This window comes from Cyprinodon variegatus, unplaced genomic scaffold (genome assembly GCF_000732505.1).
Source record: "Cyprinodon variegatus isolate N-32 unplaced genomic scaffold, C_variegatus-1.0 Scaffold167, whole genome shotgun sequence".
In the NCBI taxonomy this organism is placed as follows: Eukaryota; Metazoa; Chordata; class Actinopteri; order Cyprinodontiformes; family Cyprinodontidae; genus Cyprinodon; species Cyprinodon variegatus.
In genome coordinates this window covers 529,526-557,136 of record NW_015150620.1, presented here as the reverse complement: position 1 = coordinate 557,136, position 27,611 = coordinate 529,526, and the positions used below count along the sequence as shown (strand labels likewise).

The 27,611-nt window shown below is 35.4% G+C and overlaps 1 protein-coding gene across 1 annotated transcript; it reads right to left on the bottom strand.

The window, feature by feature from the left end:
- Positions 1–759: 759 nt before the first annotated feature.
- On the bottom strand, positions 760–22,173 carry LOC107086949 (phosphatidate phosphatase LPIN1-like). Its single transcript, XM_015378254.1, has 24 exons — positions 21,990–22,173; positions 18,621–18,821; positions 17,759–17,854; positions 14,740–14,836; positions 14,441–14,648; positions 12,988–13,062; positions 12,673–12,765; positions 12,420–12,528; positions 11,867–12,104; positions 10,631–10,777; positions 10,454–10,547; positions 9,591–9,787; positions 8,108–8,201; positions 7,767–7,836; positions 6,962–7,048; positions 6,628–6,720; positions 6,438–6,499; positions 6,215–6,353; positions 5,528–5,676; positions 5,258–5,344; positions 4,334–4,486; positions 3,918–4,032; positions 3,625–3,728; positions 760–3,517 (listed from the first exon to the last, which is right to left on the bottom strand). The coding sequence occupies exons 2-24, from the start codon at positions 18,810–18,812 to the stop codon at positions 3,346–3,348; spliced, it is 2,871 nt and encodes a 956-aa protein (XP_015233740.1). The 5' UTR covers positions 18,813–18,821; positions 21,990–22,173; the 3' UTR covers positions 760–3,345.
- Between the last annotated feature and the right edge of the window lie 5,438 nt (positions 22,174–27,611).

Below are 27,611 nucleotides of genomic sequence, written 5' to 3'. Positions count from 1 at the left end.
AGGTCTCTCACCGAAGAACAACTTTTGGTCAGAACACTCTCTCTGTGAGAGCCACTAACATCTGGAACAGTCTTCCTTTGCACATACGGGAAAGCCCCATACTGATCAGCTTTAGAGCTCAACTCAAACTATGGATGAGAACAAACCAGTCATGTGACCACTAAACTCTTAACATTTCCTTGTGATGCTTATATTGTATATTATATGTTCTTTCTTATGCATTTACCTGCCTAGGGACTACGGATGAAAACTAGCTTTGTAGCTGTAATCCGGCATATTTACATTTGTTTTTATACTGATGTTCATTAATGTGCTTTGTCCCTATTCAAATAAATGAATAAATAAATAAATGAATAAATAAGATAGTCATCAGATCATTATCAATCAGGAGCATATATCCCATTAACCTAACTTCAAGGCTTTATTCCTGAATGTTGTGTTTTTAGGTAAAGTTAATCCCAGTACAGCACCTGACATTATGATCAGCTGGAATGGCTGCTAAATATTCTCCAATTTCTTATGACTAATAGCTTGTAGGTTAAAGTAAAACAAAATAAATACTGAGCATTTTTTACATTACGAATTGTTTCATAATGGAGGGCAAATTAACTTTGTTTTATTCTATATTTCTCTTTGTTGTAAAGTAAATGTACCTGGGCTTTTTATTTAACTAAATGTGTTTAACTAGATGCCAGAGGCATCAACAGTGGCACGATATAATACTGGCATTTCAATGCATTTGCTAAAAATATTGCTTTATTCATTGAAGGTTTACATGGTAAAAAATGCAAAATCTCAGAGATCAGTTCAATGAATAGCTGCACATGTTTTTTCAATGAGGGCATCTAAAAAAACGGGGAAAAAACAGAAAACCCCAATAAAACAGATAAATTAGAAACAATATATACTGTATATATATGCAACCTTTAAGCTCATTTGTAACTTTGTATATACTAACAAAGATACTAATAAAGATTTCTGTTATTTACAGTGGTTTTCCTTGTTTAAGTTACACATACATTTTTATAAAGCCTGGTTCCTATATTACATACATATAAAATAAATTATATGTTAAAAAATGTTAACCAATAAAAAATACACAGTTTTCTTAATTTGTTCTTTTGCTCTTTTACAATAAGAGGAGAGGTAAGTGAACTTATCTGTTAACACATTTTCCAACATTACAAAAACTATAAAAATCACTCAGTCTTACATGGGCTCATAAAGTGTCATTGACAAATATTAATAATTACAGTAATGTGTGATTTATATATTACATTCCCACATACTATTTAGTCACACAAAGTTATTTCACACTGTCGTGTACTTATCTTGAAAACAATAACACAAAACTAGACGGATTAACGACAGTTGGGTGCGGAAAATACCACAAATATTTAACCGCACCTGCAGAAGAGTTCGTCATGAAAGGATAATTGAAAACACTCCCTGATTTTTTTCTTTTCTTTGCAAAACTGCAAAACTTGGATTATTATATTATAATTCAGTGCTAAAGAGGTTTGTACATGAAACTGCATCCTGTGTCTGCATAATATTTGGTGAAGAACTTGCTAATGTTGAATAAAAATGTTCCTATTTTTCTGAACATGGTTTGAAAATACATTCTGCATAAAACACATAAAACACAGACATTATTATTAGGGGTGCACCTGTTAATATTCCGGCCAAACAAATAGCTCCAATTTCCTTAATTCTGAATGACTAGCGATTGATCAAAACTCACATGTGAAACTGTTCTTATCTAAATCGGCGAAGGTCTGAAAATCAACAGCCAATAATTTTAACTTCTCATATTTGAGAACACTACCTCATGTGCAATTAAAATAAGTATTTTTGTTTCTCTAGCATTGTTCAATGACCAATAAATTAAAATAGTAAAACTGAAGGTATATTGTGACCTTATGTCAACTGACAATGTGTCAAACTGTATGCACCACTAAGGATTACATCATGCATTAATGCTCTATGTTCAGCTGAAAAGGCTGCAGCTTTTGGACTAAATGAGAATGTAAAAAGCGCTAAAATGAGAAAGGTAAACAGATATTGTATTGCAGTAAATGTATGAGACATTACAATTTAAAGGGGCCTGGTCAAGTACTATGACCATACAAATTTCTACACCAGTGGCTCAGTCTGGTTGCATCCAAAGGTCTTCAAGTTATTGGACAATTTTGGCTAATTATTATCTTTTTGTGTTTTTTATACTTTTCTTTTGCTCTATAAGTAAGCAAAACGATAGTAAACATTTCCAATAATAACAAAATGTGAGAAGGGTATGATGTGCGGAATGAGTAAACAAGGAAATGTCGTAGATATATATTATCTCTGTGGCTAAAGCAATTACATCGAATGAATTAGCAATACTTGGTAGAGGAAGAAACAAATGAGGAACATTCTAGGATGAAATATGAACAAGAGCAAAAATGTTAGGTGCAAATAGGGATAAATAGTGCTCGGAATACAATAGGAATATTGGTGTTCATGGATGAGGGAGCTAAGGCTGTAGAAGCAGTCAGGTTTTGCTGCCATGTTGATGGATGTGTGAATACACAACCTTGCCAATACTGATGCTAAAGATATCAATGCTATTCTTAGGCTTTCAGATATACTGATAGAAAAGATTATACAGAACATAATGCATACAACACCTGTCATGGTTCAAGTTTCCACTTTAGTAATATTAGCCCCAGTAGGTGCTGCATCAAAATGCTTGTCTGCTGATCACATACAGAACAAAAATGGTTTTTAGGCTCATAAAGGACCAAATAAACTCTTTTATAACAAATGCATGGCAATATTGCTTTTTGTTTTTGAAGATGAATATATATATATATTTTTTATTTTGTGGGGATTTTGATAGTCAGTACTTGACCAGATCCCTTTAACATACTTTTTTCAACTTTATGAGGAACTTTCAAACATCTGTCATAAGAGAGCAGTTCCTTCTTTTAAGTATTTTTCTCAGAGCTTCCCTTTTTTTAACCATTTTTTTTCATGTCTGAAAATGAGAATATTTTCCCCACAATTACAAATTTTTATCTTCTGTCCTTACTTTTTTCAATTGTGCTTTTCACATTGTTACAAATACATTCATTTACACAAAATCAGTAGTCACAAATACTGTACCTATTTGTAAGGTCATTTTTGAGCATTGGAACTGCCTTCATTGTCCATTTTTAGACCAAAAAGTCTCACAGCTCTTTTTTTTTTCCTGTTCTTGCTACATCATTGTCACTTTTCAGTTGGCTGCTAGCTTCATCATAAACAGGGCATTCCAAAGGGCTTGCAGACCACGTTCTTGGGTTGCTGGATTTTTCTTTTTCTTCAGTTTTCCTCAATAGGCTGTGACTCATCTTCCTGATTATTGCTATTGTCAGGCAAGAGTTTCCCCCAATCTCTGGTTTGATCAAAACAATCAGAGGGAGGGATGTCCGCTTCTTCATTTTGAGGCAGGACTGGGAACACATGGTCGACCATTTCACACAGGCGCCCAAAGCTGATAAAGAGAAAGAAAGAAAGAATTCCTTTACAGCTTAAAACTGTTTCCATGGTTTCAGTGAAGTACCAGTTATGCAAATTAAAGGTGAAGAGAGGCATACTTACGAGGAAATATTTGTTTTGGCATGTTCCTGTATAAGCTCCCCCTTAGGGTTGACGGTAAAAATCCTGTTCAGAGGAATTCCCACTTCTTTATAAGAATGCACATCCTAAAATCACACAGGCAAGATGAAGCGTAAAAACATCCATTCCATGCGGCAAAAATACACTAATATCTTTTCATTGTGGTAGCCAAATGTTTAGTCAAAATAATATAGACGTGAATTAAAACCTACATCAAGGTTCCTTTATTTATTCAGAGAATGGAGGTTATGATTGTGTGCATTTGGTTTTCTCACCGTGGCTCTGTTGCCAAAGGCAGCGTAAAAAGGTTCAGTGTTTGGGTGGAAAAGGTGCTTGATGTCTGTCAAACACTCAATCTTAAATACTTCTGGTTTCTTTTCAATCACCTCCCTAAAAACAAAATCACACATAGTTAGTTGCTGACAATGTTCTTTTAATTTAACTAGTGCACATGGTAGATCTTTGTAAATCAAAGCTGTAATATCAAGAGAATGGAAGTGAATGATGAAGCTAGCATGTATTTATGTAGCAGCAACATAATAGAAATGAAAAATGGGCTGAAACTGCAGTATCAGTTTTAAGTGACTGAATTGAGTAACTGAAAAACGGAACTTTTGAATGACAACAACATTTATTGAATATGCTTACATATATTCCTGATTACTTGAGTCTCGTTGTGTTTGATACCGACCTGTGGAAAGCGGAGAAAAGACTGCTAGGGCTGAGCAGCACTGGGCCCATGGGTAGCATGGTTCCCCTCTCATTCACCCAGTGCAAATAGCCCCTTGTCATCCCAGCCATGCCAATCGCTCTAGCTGAGCAGTACATAAATTTATAGCCGTTTCTGTGAAAAAAGAAAATTGATTTGATAACTAAACAGAGCGATACATTTGAGTTTTATATAATAAAATATCAAAGTTCTTATATTTAAAATCTATGTTTTCTTTTTAAAACTTGTTGGAAAGTCTATCCAAATAAAAACGTCATCCTAGATAACTTCTACTTTGAAAAAGTTAAAAAGTTAAAAACAAAGGTGGAAAAAAGTCATTGTATCTATAAAAAGTATGATTTTCTCCTAAAGACAGGGCATTCAAGACACAAGTAAAGTTCAAGTCCTAAGAATTTATTTCTGATTCTAAACCAGATTAATAGATCAAAGAAAAATGTAGACAAATTTGCATGAGTAAGATAAGATAAACCACTTAAATAATAAACTAACCCAGCCATGTTCATTTCTTCACTCATGTTAAGGCTCACACTACAGATACCTGTAATGTTAGACATTACAGAGAATGTAGCTTGCATGTTGCTGCAGGCGGAGGAGGTAAAAAAAAAATACGTCAAACCGTCAGAATAAGAGAGCAGTTTGATCATTGGCCAAACACATTTTTAATGCTGAATGGAAGGTGTAATTCCACTGTAACGCACTCTCAGGTGTTTTCAAATGAAATGGCTTCAGTCCAAGTGAAGTTAAAAGGTAAATCCAATTCATTTTCAAAGTCTCAGTTGAGTGAAAAGTCAATATGTTTGTGAATCTAGTTTATTCTAAGATACATGACTATAGTTGACACTTAAAGAGAAAATTTACAGTGAACAAGTGTTAGGTAAGACTTACAGGCTGACTCTGTGATAGAGCCGTGCAATCCCCTGATGGGTCCAGTCTTTACCTAGCGTGGGGAGGATGTGGCCAAGAGTGTCAGACCTGAGCCACACGGAAGTATAGACAAAAAAAAAAATAGAGTTATTAAAGTCAGGCTTCACATATAAATGTTCTTTAATTAAGTAATCTCAAAAGAGAACCAACTACATTAATGTGGATAACCTGACATCTACTGGTAATAGGTAGGAACTGCTTGTTGATAGTGGGTAAATTGCTTCATGATACCTGGTGATGGTTCCATCTATATCTGAGATGATGATCTTGTCATCCCAGCTCCAAAGGTAGATTGTGCCATGGCAGCGGCAGGTGCCTTGGTACTGTGTGGTCACACTGAACACTACTTCATTGGGACCTTCCTTTAGCTGCAGCCTGGCCTGTGAAAACACATGCATCAAAATTCAGGGAGGTATTTCCATAAATATCAAATAATCTCTTTTTACTAATCTATTAAGTATGTTTGTGTATTAGAAGGGTTCATTAGCAAAAACATATAAATGCCATTTTTGAAAAAAATGAACTGACTCATGTAAAGGACGCACTCTTTGCATGGTGCTGCTAATAAAAAATATGGTTTTTGAAAATTAGTTTAAAGAAAAAGGAGGTTTTGCAAATGAACTCTTCATAAGTTGGTTGCTTTCCTTTTTTTCTAAAAACTAGTCATTAAAATACATTTACGGTTATATAACCACAAAATATGTTCTTTTTGGTAGCTGTTTACAAAGTGTGGACTTCTTTTTTGAAACTTTTAACAATTTATTAATGATTAATGTCTTTCTACTTACTGAGCCCTAAGTAAATCAAAGTGCTTAACACTTCATTCTGTTCATAGGTGCTCAATCACTAATCTGATGTTCTGTCACTGTCACAGTTCATATTGTGTTAAATAGGCAAATATAGGAGTAAATACTGTACCAGCTGATCTGAAGTAAGCCGAAGAGTCTTCTTATAACAGACACCAGATGAGTTTATGACAGGATCTTGCTGATAGGAATCTGGTATCTGATTGCATAGTGTGTGGTCCTCTTCACTTGAAGAAGAGTCATCCTTTAAACTGAGATAGTTAAAGTGTTAGGTTCTATAAATAGGAACTGTGATAGAAAGAAAGTGAAGTTGATCATTAGACAGGTCAAATCACCAGTTCACTGTGGTCATAGTGAGCGAGCCGTCCTCTCCATGCCCCATCTCTGTTGGTGTTTCCTGAAACATGAGATAAAAACCAACTCAGGAAATCATTACATTCTCAAATCATTTAAATCAAAACTTTCTGTGCCTCTTGGAAATTATTTCCTAAATATTTAATAGGAGAAATGAGTCTGTGCACTGACCAACTTAGGATCACTGTCCCTCCTTCTCCATGAAAACCACCAACGTCCTCCTTTCTTTGGCATCTTTTCCTTCATGATGCTCTCCACTGAGGCCTGAGGACAATGATGTCATACAACTCAAACATGAGAGGAAATGTAACTCAAGACTAACAAGCACAGAAAGATGGCAAGAAAAGAAATAGAAAAGAATTTGGGCTACTGAACCCCAGCTGAACGAACCCACAATAACATACAGTCATGCAAAAGAGAACAGAAAATGTCAATTGAGTAAAGCAGATGACAGGAGAAGACATGCTCTGACTGACAGTCAGGAAAAAAACAGAAAAGTTCATACAGGCTCAGTAACGCTGGAACCAAACAGACCAGGGAAGCAGTATGAGAAGAGGCCGAAAACAGAAAAAACATAACTCAAACACCAACACTTGGTGAACACAAATGTCAAATAAATGATGAGTGAGAGAAACAATGCAAATGAAGGGGGAGAAAAAGGAGGATAAACACATGATGTTATTTTAATGTTAGGGCAACAGATTTAAAACAACGTAATACTATAATTCTTAGATCAGCTGATGTGAGCTCCTAATAAACATTTCAAGTTTCATCTTTTGCAGCTGCTTTAGACCGAATGGTTCATGTCAGCTAGCTTTAACTGATGCCACTTTAGAATGAAGCACTGTATTTGAAAGCCAGAAATAAGTGCAATGCGTACATTATTCATCTTTATTCTGAGTTATTCACTAAGAAAACACCAGAAAAAGCAAAATTAAGCTTTGCATTCAGTGGGAGTATTAGCAAATTGCTCTGCATGCAATGCGACCATAAAATGCAGAGGGTTGCAAAAACTGTGCAAGAAATAATAATACTAATAATGATAATAATAACAACAGTGATAATGATAATAACGATAATAAAACAAAAATAAAAGCAATAACAACAATGACAATAATGATAATAAAAACAACTGAATATAACCAAGCAACTAACTTATGAGAGAGAAGCACTGAGGCTAAACAATGACACTCGATCTACACTTTTACAAATGTTGTGTTGTACCATAGCTACTTTAAGTAGAGATTATTCTAATGTATAAGAAACTAAACAATAGGAAAACTTGCTTCTTTAACTTGTGGTGGGCCTACCTGTGGCAGGGGTTTCTGGTAGACCTGCATGGCCAGCATAACAGGCGCTGCTGTGGTCCAGTTGTAGTATCTGTAACACACAGCAGAGAGAGCTAAAGAGCACTTCAAAAGAAAATTTACATTTTGAATAGACACATTCCACAGCTGTGAGTTATACCTTGTGTTCAAATAACATTTTTTTTTTCTAAAATAATGTTAAGGGGAGCTGTTTGAACCTGCTGTCAGAAATATTAACAGAGCTAAAAAATTAGTCTCTCACAAATGCCAATCACTAACTTAGGTTTTAAAATCTTCATACAAAAAACATAAGTGGAATTACTTGTAAAAACAGTAATGCATACTTATTTCCAACCTTGACCACCAAGTTAGGATCATCTATGATAGAGGGGTTCTCCGAGAACTGTTGGTAGGAAACGGCTCTCTCCAGGAACTGCTCTGTGGTTTGAAAAACCCAAAACAACACAAAACAGGAAAAGGATAAAGACATGAACAAAAACATTGATTAAACAGAATGATTACCAAAAGCTGCTTGTAGATGACAGGAAATACCTCTGCCAAAAGTACAATACCATTCTGACAAATACTGTTTCATAATTTTAAAATCCATATAAAGTAACAATAAATGTGTATTTTGAGTTTGTCACACCATTGAAATATGGATTATTAGTCACACAGCCAAATATGAATGGTAAAAACAGCTTGGCATATATAATTAGATATCAAAAGAATGGGGAAAAAAACTCAGCTTTCTCTGTTAGAGGCACTGAAACTGTGCCCGCTTGGGCCAGTGTTCAGTGTCCTGTACCAGAAGAAGACAATGTTTAACAAAGCTGGCAACACTGACTCAGAGTCACTGACAACTTGTCATAAATGGCATAATTATTGATCTCATGTACCTGTCTTACTCTGCCAGGTTTCTAATCACTGCTCATCTAATCCACCTGCTCCTGCTTCTATTTAGGCTGCTTGCATCCAGTTATCAGGGCCAGATTATCTTGTTCTCTCTACCCAGTGTTTAGTGTTTCTGATTACCTGACATGTTCTGCCACTCAACCACTGAGCCTGCCTGTTTCCGTCTGAATGGTTTGCCTAAACTGTCTTTGGACTCCTAGATCTCTGAGTCGGTTCCTGTTCTGATCTGTTTGCCTGACCTGGCTTTGGACTCCTGTTTGCTGCAACATGATGGACACTCTGGGTGAACCCCGCTGCATCTGGTTGGCTGCCCATCGGCTGGATCTTACCCGTTCACTGGGCATAAACTGAACCAGTAAACCAGGTTAGTGACTAAGCCTTGGTCTTAGTTTCCAGCCTCAGAAGCCCCACCCGCTGCTTCTCAGATACCGGTACATAGTTTTCATAAACGCCTTTTGAATAATCCCACTGTCTGCCTGAATACTGGGTCCTCTGTTCTGAGTCATGACACAACTTTCATGATCAACATAGTCCTTCAGAGCTGCATCAAAATGACTGTTTATTCCATCTACCAGAGATGGAATGAGGGATTTCAGCTCAACATTATCTCCCATTGCAATTTGCTAACATCTGGATAGTAACATCTGTCTCACCCTCATCTTTTTCCCCACATTTCACCCATTTCTGGTTTGTGCCAAGAGTTTGAGAATCTTTGTTGTTCTCCTAACTCCATGGATCAATTATAAATTATAAATTATAAATGCCAATTATAAATAGGCATTTTTATACATTTGGAGCAATATATTTATAAAATTTGCAATGTGTCTAAAAGAAGATAGCAGAAATCCCATTAAAAAGTCTTTAAAGAAATAAACATGTGGCTTATAACTTTACAATGATAATTGTTCTTACCTTTTGTGATTTCCTTGTTGTCTGAGAGTCCTCCACACAAAGAGATGGCAACATGTGGTAGGTCAGCTATCTGCTCCATCAAACTGTCAACCCCGCTGTCCATGCCGCTGCTGCCTACTGACTGAGGTGACTGGTTGGTGCTTCTAGTGTCTATTGTTATCTCTGAGTCCCCTCTCGTTGAGCTGCTACCTCCATCGCTGATAAAAGAAAACAGATTTAACAAATGTCAACAGATTTACAAATTAGGGTTGAAACAATTAATCAAATTAATCGTGATTAATCGATTATTGAAATAATTGTCAACCAATTTAGTAATCAATTAATCGTTAATTGGAGTAAAGAGCTTCTAAAACATGCCTTTAGCTGACAGAGCGACCTATTTAGAGCAGTAATTCTACCAAAATTCTAAATAGAATATATAAATATTTTGCAATTAAGATAAAAAAAATCTTTTTCATTTTCAATCTGCTCAATCCAGAGCTCCTCAAGTAGAAAGGTGTTAGTTTCGCCTAGATTAAATCTGTAAAAACTTCCTTAATGAAACTTTGGCTATTCGATTATTAATCGATTAATCAAAAAATAATTGACAGAATAATCGATCAGCAGAGTAATGGATAGTTGCAACCTTCCAAATAGATGTGTCTGGAAATATTTTGTTAATTTCATCATCCTGTGCTCTACTAAGATCTCACATAAATCATATTTTAAATATAGAAATAGATTATATAAAAAAAAATTAAATGCTGAAATGAAACAGCAAACATTGATTAATATTGCAAATGTGAAGAAAATGTAAATGAGGGTTACACAATTACTGTAAAGTTTACAAAAGCCCAATTAAAATGGAATAGATAGAGTTGCACCTTTTTGGAAAGTAGAGAGCAGCAACTTCAGGCTCCAGTTCTGTAATATCATCCAGATAAATGCCATCAGACCCAAGATGCTGACTTCTTCTATCTGTGAAGGAAAACATCCGACTTCCATTTACTCAGAAAAAAAGATGACATCATCATTTGTAATAAACCAAAGACAGCCACTACCTTTTCTCTTTGATGGTGAATCAGTCCTTCTAATTGGACTTCCTCTGTTACTTTCTTCATTCAGGTGCGTAGGGAGGGTCTTTGGGGACATTGAACATGCTGTTGAACCATCCACCTCCATAGTCGAGGAGCCAACATTCTCAGTCTCTTTAACTATATGAACAAAAAAAAAAACAACACAAAACCACCTGAAGCTCATGAACCACAATGAAGGATTGAAAAAACAGTCAGTTTTTATATTTTCTATATCATCTGTACTGAAACATACAAAAGTTGTGACAACCCTGACCTTTTCACTTATGGTTAGAAGCTTTGTAAACACTGCTATTGTGGTTTTCAATAAAATAAAAAAATGTCAACTAGCATTTCAAAATCACAACAGAACCTAAAGACATAGAGCAACAAAAAGCAGCAGCAAGAAAACAAAACAAAACATATATCTTTTTTAAACATCAATCTTTTCATAAGATAAAAGTTATCAACTAATTTCATATATGCCTTAAACAACTGTCAATGCCCCTTTTATATAGTAATGCACAGAACAGCCCATGGAGGTCAGTGAAGTTTAAAGTGAGCATCTTGAAATCTCTCACGGTAAAAAAACAGTCTTGATATTTAACTCTTCTACTTGGCATTATCTGACTGTTTGATGATTGTCATCTCAAGGCACTTTCCAAAAAAAAAAGAAAAGTCAACTCAAGCTAGCCATAGAGAAAATCTATATACATTCCAATAAATCCTAGTCATAAAAAAATATGCAGCCATGTTTAGATAATCATTTAAATTGGTTGAAAAGTTGTATATCCAAGGATGTTCAGCATAGGATCATTGACTTGTAGATAAACATGTAGCTTTTACAGTACACTTGCACTTCTTCTTAAAGGTATAGTGGAGGATCTTCACAAATTTTTGAAAAGACCCGCCCTCTCCACTTTGAAAAAAAAATGCACATGAGCTACCCTGTTCCTGCTTCCGAGAGGGACCACCTATCAAATGCATGTAGGAGCCCATTTATCCTTGGTGCACTCTCTGTTTAAAAGTAGCTGTTTGCATCGCTCATACAAGCTTACTTTCCAAAGGAATATTTGCAATTTTTGCATAATGTCAGACATTTACCAACAGCAAATGAAAATTGGGACGATCACGTAGGACGGCCTTATGTAAACATATCATCAGAATGATTGACAATTAGGAGGACCACTTGTTTTAATGTGTGTAAGGCGACGGTATATTTACCATTCGCTTCTCCAGTTTTTTCCTCAGATGTAATTGTTGTCCCCACCCTGGCTTCACCTTCGTTTCCTTCAAAGTCCAAGGTCCCTTCAGGAGCAGTGGTCTCTGTTGACTCAAGTTCATATGCAGCCACAGTGGCCGATCCTGTGTCAGTGAGGGCTCTAAAGTGGCTGTTTGCACTCACTGGGATAGAGACTGCTGAAGTGGAATCCTGCTTCTGGTGGGAAGCAAGGAAGGAAGGCTGGAAAGCAACAAAACAAAGATTTATTTTATACTTTAGACAACTGGCAGGAGTTAATCAGCATAGCATTAAACGTGAAGCAACTTGTTGGTATAATCATTACTAATAATAATAAATAAATAATAATAATTTTCTTCAAGTGGAATTTTGTTTGTGACAGGAATTAAGAAGCACCTCCCAAAAGACAAAGCAGTAATTTGGGATAATACATGAAATGAAAAAATCTTTAAGCCGAAATGTGACAGGGGTATGAAAAACGCGGGGCTTAACTTTAAATCTAGATAAACCTGTAAAAAAAATCAGTGTATAGGATACCTGTGCAGCCTGTGGCAGCTCCCCCCAAGTCCACAGCATTTCAGGATTAGTCTGATTGGTCAGCTCGGAGTCACTCTTTGGAGTTGATGATGCTGAATCATCTTGGCTGCTATACAAGTGAATTTAAGACAATGAATTGAGATGAAGTATAATATACCGTCATATAGGACAAGAAAACAACAACAATGAGTTACTTCAATATTTCATTTTACATTGGTACAGTATTTAGAAAGGAAAGAAATAAAGAGGATACCCAGCAAGGGAAGAAAAGTGAGAGGTCGTCTGTGGACACGAGATGGATAGACCATAGGATGTGGGGATGGAGAGATTCTTCTTAATCACATCACTCCATAACAAATTCAAAAGAAAAAGCAAATGAGAAAAAATAGAGAAAAATTAAAGCAAAGGTTAAAAAAAACCAAGGAAAAAACAGTGTTGGAATATCAACAAAGAATAGTTTGGAAGAAGTGGAAAAGGGTATGTAAACATAGCATAAGAGGAGTTCTTTAAAGACAACACAAAACAGTGTATATTTTAAATATTCCAGAGATTTGTGTTAAAGTGATACCTCTGTGATTCAGTCCAGCTGGTTGTTTCGAATAAGTTCCTGTTGGTGGTAGAGCCCCTGTCAGCAAATGCAGGTCTGATCACAGAAAAACACATGCAGGCATATGTGTAAATCTTTCAAGGTAAAATTGATAGAAATCAAAGATAAAAAAGTTACAAAGGTAAAATTATTAACATTCCAAATAATTGAACTGTGTTTCACTCTAAAACTCTTTTTTTTTAACAATCTTAACTAACCATTTAAAAGCTTCTGTGAATTAATGTGCATCAGAGAAGAAGAATCGAATAAAAAAAAACATTCCTTCATGTCTTTAGGGATTTTGACATTTTTTCCCAGACCATAGCTAAAGTTGAGCTTTCTAATAATGGCCTTAGACTGTGGCGGTAAGGTCAACTGGTTAAAACCCAATGTTAAAGAGACAGAAAACACAGTGAGAACAGGACTGGTGATACAAAGAAAAATGCTTCCTAAGGTGCCTCGAATATAAACAGTGGCAGATGCAGACTTGCAGTCTAAAATATTAAACCCATAATTGTTTTTGAAGCATGTAATATGTTCTGTTCAATACAGAGGTGGTTTAACATTAAGAGGTGGTTTAAAAAAAAGTAGTACGCTTGAATGATTTAATGTCTTCTCCTTTGAATTAACTAAGTGAAAGCTGAATCTGCGTAAGGGAATTACCTGAGTTTATTAGGTGTTAAACGTTTTTATGAAACTGTAAGTCCCACTTTTCTTGAGAATTTAAATAAAAACATAATATAAATGTTCTTATTGACCATAAAATCTTGGACAAACCTCTTCCTGGTTTCTTGAATCAAACTTCACTGAATGACGGCCCTAAGATAGTGTACATGTAAATAAACACTGGTGAATAAAGCACTATTATAATCCATTTTGATATGTAGATCGTTTCTCACGCTAATGTTTTCTCTTCCATAGATGACAGCAATCCTATTTTTTATTTATGTTAAAAGTTGCTGGATAATTAGTGTTACTCATCAGAATGTTGCCTTTGTTTTTTTAGAACATAAATTTTTAGACTGAAGAAAAAATGAGGGGTTGAAATTTAACGGATGTGCATTAAGTCTGAAGGGATGCAAAGAAGGATGATTGAAATTTCTTCAAATAAAAAAAAAATCCTGATAAGATGAACAAAGTTGTTATAAACCCAACCATAGTGTGGCTTTTGGATAAAGTACATCAGACTAATAATAACTGATCACGTTAGCATGTTACCAGACTCATTTTGGGAATATAATAAAAACAAGAGTAGCCATGGCGACGTAACTTGAACTGCTGTTCAATGGTTTTTCGATCTGATTATAACACTTAGTTCTACTACATAGAACTTAAATACTTCATTACAAGCCTAATATTTGTGTCGGAATCAAGTGGTAGTGATCCACAGTGATCTCCTGAGTGAAAATCTTTATACTCCATATCCCAAACATACCTGTTGCTGTCACCTTCGTTTTCCTCATCAGAGCTCAGGTCAATAGTAAACATGTCTTCATCCTCTGAGAACTCCTCCCCGCTGCCGTCTCTCCTTCCTCCTCCTCCTTCTGGCCTCGTTTTTCTCCTCCTCTTCCTCCTCTTCTTAGATGTTGCTCCATCCTGTGGCCCAAGGCTCTGGACAGGAAGCTTTCTGCAGGAAATGTTTTCTGTGTGATATGAGAGAGGAGGATAAATATTTGTTCTATCTCAACAAAATGACAAAGCCCAGTATTTCTTTTTATTTTTAGCCAAGCCTACCATGATGGTGAGAAGCACCCCGGCCCAACTCTGTCTGCATGAACTCCTCCCCCACTGACATGATGGGTGAAGTTGCAAGGTAGGAGGGGACCACTTCCTATTGACAGGGGGCATCACTTCATCACTTGAGGCTTTTTGTATCAGCAAAAACAGCTCACAGATTGCTAGAAATTTCTTTGACATAAAAAAAACAACAACTGGGCAGTATATTCAAACATGGAAGGATTGGTTATCTACTTTCTCGTCTTAAAATTAAAATGCCAATTGTTCAAAGGATTGAACAATTCATGGCTCTGACAAGTAGTATCATCATCATGCTATTTTTGGAAGTTTATACCATACCTGATACATTTTTTTTTTTATCTAAAAGCATTGGGGAAAGAGAAGCATATGAACTTTCCCCAGATGACAGTGATGTTTTGTAACCACGTAATCAGATATAATCCTGCGACATTTAATGCTTGAGCCAAGGCTAGCTAAATCAGAGTGAGCTGCAGAAGGAGGGGGGAAGAAGTCAGATAAACAGATGATCCAAAGTACAGATTGGTGCATGCTCTGCTGCACCGAGGCAAAGAAACTGTGCTTAGAATTCTAACCATCCACTGCACATCTACGCTGACCTCTGTTCTCCCTGGGAGCATTCAGCACAGTTCCAGTTTAAGTTCACCCTTTTTGTTTACTTCTCATTTTACGTTTTCCAAGCCCAATATCTCAGACATATTAGCTTTTTATTTAAAGGCAGCTGAGATGATGTTAAGAGAAATGTTTGTTAAATTAAATAAAAAAATGTATTTGATATTTTAAAGAATATAAATATTTTGGAACTGGACAACATACATATAGAGATAAATTTGAATATTTGTGTTTTCATTTTGCAAATATTTTGCATTCAGAAGATAAGAACGCAGACATTCTCATGTAGGACCTACATTATTTGTTAATGCACAAGTCCAGACAAGCCCTGAAGTTTTAACTTTACACCCTGAGGTGAACACAAGGAGGTAAAGAAGTAGGTGGGTAGAAGTGGAACATATGTCTGTGCTTGATTGAAGCATTCTCTTTCAAATCTTTGTTTTTTCATTAAGATGTGACAACTTAGACTAGAATTTGGGTGAAAGGGCAGATTAAAGACATAAAAAAAAGGCTAACTGGCTCTAACTGAGAGATCTGGTCCTCTTGACAGTATATACGGTACATCTGTCTGATTATCGGCCCCCCTGTCTTGCACAGAGGGCAAATTGGTCAGAACTATAAATAGATCCCTGCAAAGGGAGGGTTTGGTGAAGGAAAGGATTAAACATGGAGCAAGCATGGCCGGCTGAATTTCTACATAAATATATTTTAAAAGCTATTGACTGAAACATTGTGATGGTACCGGTCCATATTCCCAGATAAGTGTCAAACTCAGGTATTTATTTAATGAGGGAATAATACAACTCCTCGTAGTTTCACTAATACCATTGTGACTGCTCACATTTGTTTATCACATTAGTGGAGCTGGGCTAGCTCCTCCTTCCTTGCAGCAGAGGGATTGTAACCCTTCCCCCTCACTTTAAAACAATTTCTAACCTAAGACCTTGTTTTTTAATCTTTCCCCTTTGAGAGCTGACTTTCAAAACAAACATAAGCATTCACAGTTAGTCTATATCCTGTTAAGCCAGAAATACCTTCAGGTAACAGGATCCCCCAGTGATACAGTGCCTAAAAAGTGATGAGGGAAACTTTTTTTTTTCTGATATGTTATTCAGTTGCAATATAGCTAAAAGCAACCTGGATGACTGCCAGCTATGTGCTCTCGCTTCAATCTGTGGCTTCAAAACAACCACTGACAGTTTTTTGGTGACATTTTCTCATTATCACAAAGACCTGGCCTTAGGCTTGATGGTGCCCGAACCACAATTTACTTTTTGACACCATTACCAATATGTCCAAAACAACTGATTCCACAAACAATAGGGCAAATCAGCAAGTAAGTTTAAATCTGCACACTGGCACTGTCCGGTCACCTTTAAAGAGATATTGTGCAATAATTTCTCCCTCTTACAGCTTAAAATCAATTAATGCATTTACATATGTGTTATTATTGGAGTATTATTACCTCCAGTAATAATTAGTTTCATTTATTGAGCAAAGAATTCTATAAATCAGTTCATACATAAGGCTGCTCACCCGTTTTATTTCTAAGCTGCAGTGAATGCTGGCTTTGTCACAGTAAATGCCAGCTTTTAGAGACTTCAATTCAATTTGATGACACAGTTATATATATGTGATAGAGGCTTTTTCACACATGACGTGTACCGTCGCTGAGATATGTGTTTGACGCAGTGACATACTCGGGTTTAGTGTTTGTCTGAATGAAATACTCTCATTCTTATACAATATCCCTTTAAAATTTGGAACTTCTTCCTCCCTAGCTTTAAGTTGGGAAAGTCCTTTAGATTAAGAAATGAAAATATATCTTTTACCGCGAAAAATCCAGTTGATTCACTTTTTATAGGGGGCACACTAACACCATCTCGTTGTTACCAGAGTACTAGCCTTTTTTTATCTTCTTTAAGGACCCTAAGACATAAGTGTCTGTGCTAAACTCAGTTTAGTAACAACTCCCTAAGTTGTTAACTAAAAGAACAATTTTATTGTTCTTATTTGGGCTTAGGCACTTCTGTATGCTTCTTATATAAAATCCAAAATTTGATCATACTTAAGCTAAACAAGCACTGTACGACCATTAAGGAAAAATATCTGAATTGTCAGATGTACCGAGTTATAAAAGCTTTAAACAGCACTTCTCCTTCTGACATCTCTCTATTAATTCTTAAAGATGTATTTCTGGATTTTCCAGGCTTGCCTGGGCAGGAAAAGTAACGATTTAAGCCTGCAATTAAAATAACAAGTTGTCTGGCAGTAAGTTGTAAACCCAAGCTGTATAAAGCCTCAGGCTAAAATATACACTATGTTCTGTGCTATTATTATATGTGTTTATTGACCAGGAGTAATGAATCTATTTGTCATAACTCACCAGTGTGTTCTCTGTCTCTTTGACGAAGAAGGCCTCTCCATTCTCTCCCAGCTTCATGTGCAAACTAACTGGCTCTCCATTAATTTCTATATCCACCTGTTGGACCAAAAAAATAGTTTAAAGCTTATCAGCCAACCCGAACAAGTTCTTGTTTTTTATTATATAGGAAACATATTTGCATAGGCGAATAAATAACTAAAAAATTTACGTTTAGAATTTAACATGAGTTAAATTGGTATAAATGTAATTGTGTTACTGAAAAATAGTCTTGAACAATTTGTTCTAGGAAAAATAAGCAGTTAGTATTCCAGCATTTTATACTGTTACTGTTAACTAAATGAAAAACATTTAAATAATGGTTATCAAACCGATAATAATCTTGTTTTTAAACAACATAAGTGAAAGTAATGAACCCTTCCGTTGGTCATTCAACATATGCTCTCCCTTTAACAGACATTATTAGGGCTGCAACTAACTATTATTTTTGCAAATTGATTAATCTGTTGATTACTTGTTCGATTAATCGATTAAAAATCGTACAGCAAATGTTTCTTAAAGAGTTTTAACAAATTAAACCAGGTGAAACTAAAACGACTCCACTTAAGGAGTGATGGAAAGAGCATATTGACAGACGAAAAAGCTTTTTTTTTATCTTAAATGCAAAATATTTATATGTCTGTTCTAAAAATTTGGTATAACTGCTGCACATGGGTTGGTTGATCTGTCTCTAAATGAATCGATTACTAAATTAGTTGACGATTATTTCAATAATCTATTAATCACGATTGATCTGATTAATTGTTTCAGTCCTAGACATCATACAAGAAACACTTGCAAATGTCTAAGAGTATAGGTCTCTCACCACTTTCTCACGGGACCGCAGTACCCCCATTTTTCCGAAGCGGACATGAAAGGGGGAGCACTGTAGCGAGCCATCGGGCTGCTGAACCACGATGACGTCGATACAACCAGACAGCGTTGCAGGGTTGAGGCCCCTGTACAGCTCCTTGACCTGCACAAACACCTGGCCTGCAAGCTGACCCACATAGTTCATGGTCTGTAACTGAAAAAGAAGATATGCATCATTATTTATCAGCGGATCCACATGGTTCATGGATTTATAAGGACAATATTAGAAAAAAAAATATATTCCCTCACATTATGCTAACGATTGCTAAATTTTTTTTACTGATTTCACATTCTTTTATGCTGCTCAGTGAGTGGTTATTTGTTGGTATGAATTGTTTGTTAATATGAATTACGTCTGTCCATTAATTTATCTTCTCACTGGAATGATGGTTTAAATATTTTATATACAGTATACATTTTTATATATATTTTGAAATTATTTTCCTCTTTGAAGGACAAACATGTTCCATCAAGGACATCATAAACCCTAAATCAGCAAAGATCAATTTCTGATAAAGAACTTTAAAATCTTTAAAGACTGAAAACAAACATGACTACTGTATATGCTTGCAAAAACCAAAAAATGCAACCTCTGCTGTTCTAATGGAGTATTTTTTAGAGAGAATAGCAGCTAAGGATATGTCAATTACAGCCAAATATTTTGCAAATATATTTTTGCCAAATTCATACAAAGACGGCCATTGATCTATTGGCAAGTGTTTTTATTTTGCTTCACTTTAAAACAGACTGGTTAATGCAGCAAACATATTGTCTATCAGGGTTTAACAGAGTGGAGCAAATCTGCACCAGTATTCAGGCTAAAGGTGGTGTACACCTGGACACTGGATACTGGTCACCTTTCTAGGTCAAAACAGAGACCGTTACACACAACTCTCAGTCACCGGAGTAAGCAAGGGTACCAAGAGAGAAACCACACATGCACATGGATAATATGCAAGCTCTACACAGAAAGACTCTACATCAGGGATCTATAAAATCTGTCAATCATGCAATCATTAACACCAAGCACAGACGAAGGAAGCCAAATAGGATTAAAACATATAACTGTTGAAGCTAAACAGCAACAGGGAATAAGCAAAAAGAAGCTCAATGAAATTTAAGATACATATTTTAACAAAGGGATTAGCAGAAAACAGTTCAAAGCCAACAGAATATGTAATACCAGAGGTAGGTATGCTAATTCAGACACTGTTACTGTCACATAGACAGACACGCAACTCAGCCTGGAGACAGATGGCTTCATGTTACTCAAAGCCATGCAGAAATACTTTTGATGATAATGATTTTTTATTAAAACAATAATTACACCTGCAGGCTTTTCTCTCGCTCAGCAGACCCATAAGAAACTTATAACAGGTTGTTTTAATGAACTGTAGGTAGCAAAAGATTGCTACTGCAACAGAATAATCGCAATGAACTATTCATGAATATTTCAACTATTCATCCAGTTCAAGTCAAAATGGCAAAAACTATATTTCTAACATTTTAGGAAAACATAATGCTGTTGAGAGAAGAGTGGTCACAATTCAATCTGAAGGAAGAATTTTCTTTTCCACTTCAATATACATGTTTATACGTCAGAAACAACTTGTAGTTCAAGAACTGGGAGTGGATTTGTTTTGCCAGTGATTGTGCAACCGTTTTCCTTACTATCACTTCCTTCTTCATATAGCTATAGTAGTAACATGATAACATTTCTATTCACGTACACTCTGTGCTCTGCTTTCACTGTCAAAATTGCCCAAAGGGTGCACACGCATGTCTCTACTCATGCTCTCACATAGATAAACACAAGCTTGTGCAGCTACAGGTGACTGTCACTGCTGGTTAGCATTTAGATTCTGTTCACTCCTACTTAATGACTTGTTACAAACAATGTTTAACCCATAAAGAAAAAGTTATTTCTATCTGCATTGGAACTTTTATACACACCTCTATGCTTTTACATTTGCTATCCAAAATGTTAAGATGACACATTTCAGCATCCAAAGAAGATAATCTGAATAGATGTAACATGTGGCTATCAAATAATAAGTTAATTTAAATTAAGAAAAAAAACTTTCCAAACTGTGGCCTGTCTGGAAAATTACAAATTCTGGAAGATGTGTGTCTGGTTATATCTAATGTAAAACCAACAAAGAATTTAGGAAAAGGATCATTATACTCAGAGTCAAACATGGCAGCGGTAATGTCATGTTTTGGGACCTCTTCAGGAATTGGAATAATAAACGGTGCTCCCGACCAACCAATCCTGACAGAAAATTTCCATTGATGACCCCTTGTTTTCTGCAGCAGGACGATGCGAAAGCAAATTTGGAAGTTCACCTATGAATGGCTCAAAAGAAATATAACAAACAGCAGAAGCCCAGACGAAGTCTACAATTAAGATCCAGATAGTGTGGTATTATATGAAAAAAGGCATGAAAACAGTTCTGCAAAGAGGAATGAGCTATTATTTATCTAAAATTATAAGAACCACTCAAAACTAGTTAGCAACAACAGCTTGATTTCAGTTTTTGCCAAAAGTCTCATAACTAATTATTAGGTTTGGGGTGTTATACTTGTGCAGGCTTGTTTGGAAAGTTTGGTTTCTTTTAAGACTGTAATAAATATAATAATGTAAGCGTTTAAAAATCACTAATTCACTCTTGTTAACTTAAGATGTTATTAAAATTTATTTTAGGACCCAAAAAATTTGAATGCGACAGAAATGCAAAAACAAAAGAAGTCTGTCAGGGTTCTATAGACACACACCCAGAGCCTTGACCCCCTCTTCCTAGCCAATCACAGTGTCCCTACATTACGCAATAACCAAACCCCTGACAGCACATTACTGTCATTCTCTAACATGCTTAAAAAATTACTGAGACATAAGGATATTAAATTGGCCTTCCCTTAAAAGAGAGCCCACACTTCCACTTTACAACACAATAACATGAGATTATTTTCTGCTACATCTAAATAGGCATTTTTTTCCTATGACATCCATCAATGTGTTTTACAGTTTTAATTTGGATGTTGCAGTTTTACAAAGCATACGAGGATTTCGATGACACCATCAGTTCTGAGCAGAGAGGCGCACAGCAGAATAAACAGCGCACGTTGCATCAACACGGGGTTGGTGCGTAATGTAGTACAAAGCATGGCCTGTGTGTCCAAATGTAAACATCAGCAGAAACACACGCATACAGCCAGAGGAGGCTCTGCAACCTGCAGTCAGTCTAGATGCGTTTAATTCATGTAAAGATATAAGACAGTGGCATTTGTGGCATGTAAACAAAACCATCTGTTCTCCGCTTACATTATTTATTGGCGCAGATCTTCGCTCTGGGATCTTTCCTCCATCCAATCCTTACACTCAGTCTGCAGAGTTAATGTGTCTCAGTCACCAAATCAAAGATCATCGGTAAAGCTGCGCATCATCCAACCTCTCCTAATCGCACCTCATATCTGTGTCTGCTGAAGGTTGCTTTTTAAAGACAAAAATTTCCTCCCTCCGCCTCGCTGCAGAGGGCAAGAAGACAACTGATTGGCTGAGGTGCTTGTGACGTCATGTATTATTGTTTGTGGAATATTCCCGTTTTGAAATAACTTTAATCTTATATGCCTTTTTTACTATTTACCCCCCCAAAATACTTTGCATTTTCCGATCTTTTTACACAGAATGCACTGTAGGAAAATAGTGGTTTATGACTGATTAAAAGATGTATTCTGTATAATAGATTTTGCCTAACAGAAATGTATTGAAGCACATATGTTGATAAGGAGAACATTTGCAGATGCATTACAAGCTAATTGGTTTTATATGATAAAAAAAATAAATGAAACATTTGTTGCTTAAATCATTATAGTAATGCAGTTGTAATGATACTATCATTTAAAATGTTCTAACGTATTTTTATTTATTTTGGGACCAAACACTATTATACAGTATAGTAAATATCATAATTTGGTTGTTTAGAAAAAACTAAAATAAATATGAGAAATTGGCATCATATTGTCCATATCTTCTGGCCCCATGTTAAGTGCCATCATTGGTATAAGCCTTTTTTTTTTTTTTTTTAGATATGTTTTAGCTACTCTAGCTACTTGAGATCTATAATGGGTGTCCAAATGCTTCTGCAGTCAAGGGTTTTGTTAGGCCGATAGCTAGGTAATTATCCAGGCTTTCTTCTTGAAAAGAATCTGCTGTTGATGCTGGGATTAAGTTGCCCGCAGTAGTTTTAAACAATGTTTCCTTAAGTAGCTGGTACACGTTTAGCTTCCTTGGAATGTTAATCATGTTTTCCCTCAACTGGAAATATTTTCAAGAGTTCAGAATTGCCGTCCTTATAAGCAAAGGAATAATCTGCTTTCAGCCATCTGACTGGCTGTGTGCAGCAACAAGTGGGGGGAGAGCAACACAGTTCTCCACGCTCTTTGTTACTCTGTTGTCAATAAAGTTTATCAAGAAAACTGATCACTGTAGTTCAGTTACCAACATTTTAGTAAGATGAAGCAGAAACATAGGGATTGTACAATAGAATATTTAAGAAATTTAGAAAAAACAAAATACCTTTTAAAGCTTAATAGCTAACCCACAAAGTCCTCAATATATGGCTTGACTGATTGACTCAGTGCCTGTTTTTTTCTGAAATACTGATTTTGGAAGTAAAAATTCTATCATTTTTGCAAGCATGCAAGCTTTAGAGCTTCAGATATAACAAACAGTTTAAGGTTTTTTTTGTGGAAATGCATTAGTTGCTGTTTGAGGTGCAATTACTGAATCCTTAAAACCAGCTATCATTTTGAGTAAGGAAAAAAATCTTTTAAGGCACAGATGACATTCAGAATGCCAAAAGAGAGATAACTAATAAATTCTCCTCTTACATGCAGGTAACAAGTTAAACAACAGTTATTTAGATTTTGCAATAAAATTTGTCCAAAGTTGTGCATAAAAATAGATTAATAAAACCAAACAAAAGCTGTAAGTTGTTAAAAAATTATAGAAAAAAGACAACTTTTTAAACCAATAATGCTAAAACCAATTTTTAACAAATTTCTGCTAAAAATGAAGTTTCTTTTAGAGAAAAACAACAATTAAGACTTTGTACTTCTGTCTTTTGTTCTTGCAGAAACATTGCTTAATTAATAAATGAGACACAGCAAAGAGTAACTTTATGTTAAGCACGGACTTTACATCTTAAAAAAAAGATTTGCTTTTCTTTTTGAGATGTCGTGCAACAAGATAAAGACCTTTCCAGAGTTAACTATAATATGTCATTTTGGAATTAGGTATTTAGGATCAACGGGTTTATATTAGTTTGTTTTGTATAACTGGGACCATTAATGGAAATATCACAACACAGGATGGATAACCAATAGGACTATTCAAACTGAATCTTTACGCAGAAGGAACATACTGTACAGAAACTTGAGAGAAGACAAAGATCGTGTTACTATTAAGAAGAAACATAAGTCCAGTGTGTGACCACAGAGACAAGAATAGCATTGACATTCATGCGGCTTGAAAGGAACAACATTCATGCAAAGTCCTTGAAATTTCTCGATATGCATGCAGACAAAACTCAAACAGGGAAATGGATAAGGAGTTTTTCTCTTCACATTCTGGCTCTTCATTAATTTACTTCTACTGTGAAAATGATATGATTCATTTGGATATGAATATTGTGTAAGAAACAACTTATTTTTTTGACTGTAGGTCTAAGCATAGCCCAGTATATTAAAACATTAAGCTCTCTTTGCACAATGATTTTCATGATTATATAAAGTATTTCACAGCAGCCATGCAAAAATGGTGGGGCTTCTAGCGTATCATTTATATCATTTTATTCTGTCTCATTATGAGTTGACAAAAGACAGAACTGCTTTCATATCTTTAATGTAATGTAAAGCTTTGCATATAGATTAAACACAATTACAAGTTTAGTTTGAAGGTGCTTAATACATTGTTATTGCAATGTTGCTCCTTTGCACAACAGAAATAGAAAAACTCTAGTAATTTTACACTGATGTTTGACCCTAATATAAGATGCCTGTTTATTCCTCTCATTGAAGATTCTATATTTTTTCCAGTCCTCCGGTTCAAATTCAAACAAAAAAATTTCTTGTGGAAAAAATTACAAATGCATGTATTTATGTTTCACAGATGGTCAGTAAATGTAATTGACCTTACATTAAACAATAAACCTTAAATTATTTTGTAACTGCATTTAAATAGTATACCTGTAAATCTTGGCACAGGCTGCCAAGATTTACAGGTATACTCTATATATCAATGTGTTTTTGATAAACCTTGGCAAAAAAACTGAAATTTTTCTAAAAGTTTTTTTTTTCCCCTTAAAAGAAAAACTCTGCAGTTAAACTGGGAGGAAGCGACTCAGTTTTTACTGTTGATTTATTTTCTCAACCTTTGAAATCAGGTTGTTATAAAGCAGTTTTTACTATATAACTATAGAGTCTCCCTCAGCTTTATCTCACTGTTATTTCTTGCTTAATGTTTCTAAGAACTTCTGTTTGGTATTCTAGGCCTCCTTCAAGCATTGGCAGCAGATTGTGTGCTCTAGTTTTGGCTTCAGAGCGAGAACCGTTTTTCGTTTTTTTTTAAAGATTTCACAATCAAACTGAGGACTGGTTGTTTTCAAATAAGGACATTTTTCTGGTCCCCGAGCTATTGGGCTTTTGGTCAGGTTTTAGGCTAAGGTTTGGACTAAGTTTAGTTTAGGGTTTAGATGGGGTATAAACTGATGATTAGATTTACAGATATTGTCAGTTTTTGGGCATAGATAGGCTTTAAAATTACAGAAAAACAATGGAAGTCAATTAGAGCAACACATGCTCCTCCCTACATATAGCAATATGAGAATGTGTGTGTGTGTGTAGTTCTGTTAGTTTATAAAACTCCTATGTCAATACATGTTAATGGCTTCGACCAAACTCTGCTTTCACTGCACACATACATTGCATAACTGAGGAGCATGTGACCATTCACACAGGCCACTGCCTGATGAACGCACATAGTTTATACATACACACACACACACACACACACACACACACGCAAACACACACGGACTCTCGAAACTGAGCAGGAAAACAAAGATACATGAACTTGGGTTTCCAGGAAATGTCCAACTCAAGAGGGAGGAACAATAAGCCAAATAGAGAGGGAGTGAGAGCATAGAGTAGGACATGAGGGACAGAGAAAACTGCTGAACTTGTGCCAGATTCAGGAGTGGACTTAGCTAAGTGTCTGCCAAGGTTATTGCAAAAATGATTGCAGTATAAGTAAGAAACTTTAAGTCTGTCATAATATTGAATCCAAATGGTTTTATTTTCTAACCAAACTAACACTAGTACACTCATAAAGAAGGGCAAGAAATAAACAAGCATTAGCTTTAAAACAGTAGTTTTTAGAAAAAAAAAAAAAAAACAAGTATTCAATAATAAGGGGATTCTTAGCCCTTGCAAAAAAGCAACCAAAAAAGATGAAAGAGCATTGAGCACTGCAGTGTTGTGCACACTGTAAGCTGGTTATCATAGTATCTTGTGTGCAGAAACATAACTGGTTAATTATCAACAAAATGTTGCAACTGTTATTCAGTAAAGCACATGAACCTTCTCTCTGGTTGCAAGAAATCTGAATGTTCATATGATGAAAAAAATAAAAAAAAGATAAAAGAATTATTCACTGTATTCCACTAATGAAATCAATCACATGGTATTTGTCTGGTCATGTGACAGTGATTGTGATGAAGCTCAGGAATGTAGCTATTTAACCAAAGCTGATAACATAGGTCAGTACTGTGGTCAGTTTCTCATGGGTCCAAAGGACAGAGAAACAAATTATGTACGTAAATCTTGGTTATGGGGCATAATGGCAACATTAATGCTAAATATTGATATCGGCCCACATTTAAATATCAGTGCATCTATTATATATCTTTAAACTATACTTTCCAAAATGCCTAAATATGCTATTTTTACTTGTTCAAACAATTATACACAGAAATCATTCTGCTTACCAAATCTAATATCTTTGAAGTGGAATTTATACAAGAATGTATAAATAGCAGGAGGATTGGCTGGATTCTCCACCTATACTAACGTCATTTTCTCAATCTTCACTAATATTTTAATTTGTTGCAGTTTCAGTGGCTTTCTTCTTCACCTATGACCCTCCTGGTCGGCCTATCATTCTTCCATCCTCAAAGCTCACAGTGTTTTCTCTCTTCTCTTCTCTTCTCGTTTCTTTTTTTTTTTTTTTTGCCAAAAAAATTCAAATGTCTCCACATTTAAATTTCATTTTCATTCTGAACTGCAATGTTTAAGTATCAAGATTATAAATATTAAATCACTTATTACAGCAAGATGTCTTCATATTGTATGTAATCTATAAATATATATTACAGTATAGAGAATATATTTTGTTTTTTGTGTTCAATTGTAATGAAATGTTGGCCGTCTGGACAAGGAGGTATTTACATATAAATTACATTTGAAGAAATTAGTACAGCAAAAGACTTAGAATTAGACTTATTTTGTCATTTTGTATACACAAGTGTATACAAAATGAAATTTCATTTAAAACAGCTCTAGACAATTTCATTTTTTTAAAGTGCAGCCTTGAAAAACAGTAATAAATACATAAAAAAATAGTAATATAAACATATGACTGTATATTTACAGTTCTAACATTACATTTTTTTTTAAATAGAGCTCAAAGCTGGATTACAGTTTGCAAATTCCCCCTGGAACTGAGACCTCAATAATTTGAGAGATGTCCTGTGTTCTGAGGAAAATAAAATTGATTGTTTTGGCAGTTATCACGATCCACGGGTGCTGTGTGTGATCATGTTGTGTATGTCATTTCTAGCAGCAGGGACTTCACAAAACAGATGGCATCATGAGGAAAAAACAACAT

Excerpts from the sequence above, each read along its gene's own strand:
- LOC107086949 (XM_015378254.1), bottom strand. The coding sequence starts at position 18,812 with ATGAACTATGTGGGTCAGCTTGCAGGCCAGGTGTTTGTGCAGGTCAAG. Across the intron at positions 12,529-12,672 it reads CACTTTTCTTCCCTTGCTGG|CAGCCAAGATGATTCAGCAT; the intron begins GTATCCTCTTTA and ends TCACTTGTATAG. Across the intron at positions 3,729-3,917 it reads CCTTTGGCAACAGAGCCACG|GATGTGCATTCTTATAAAGA; the intron begins GTGAGAAAACCA and ends GTGTGATTTTAG.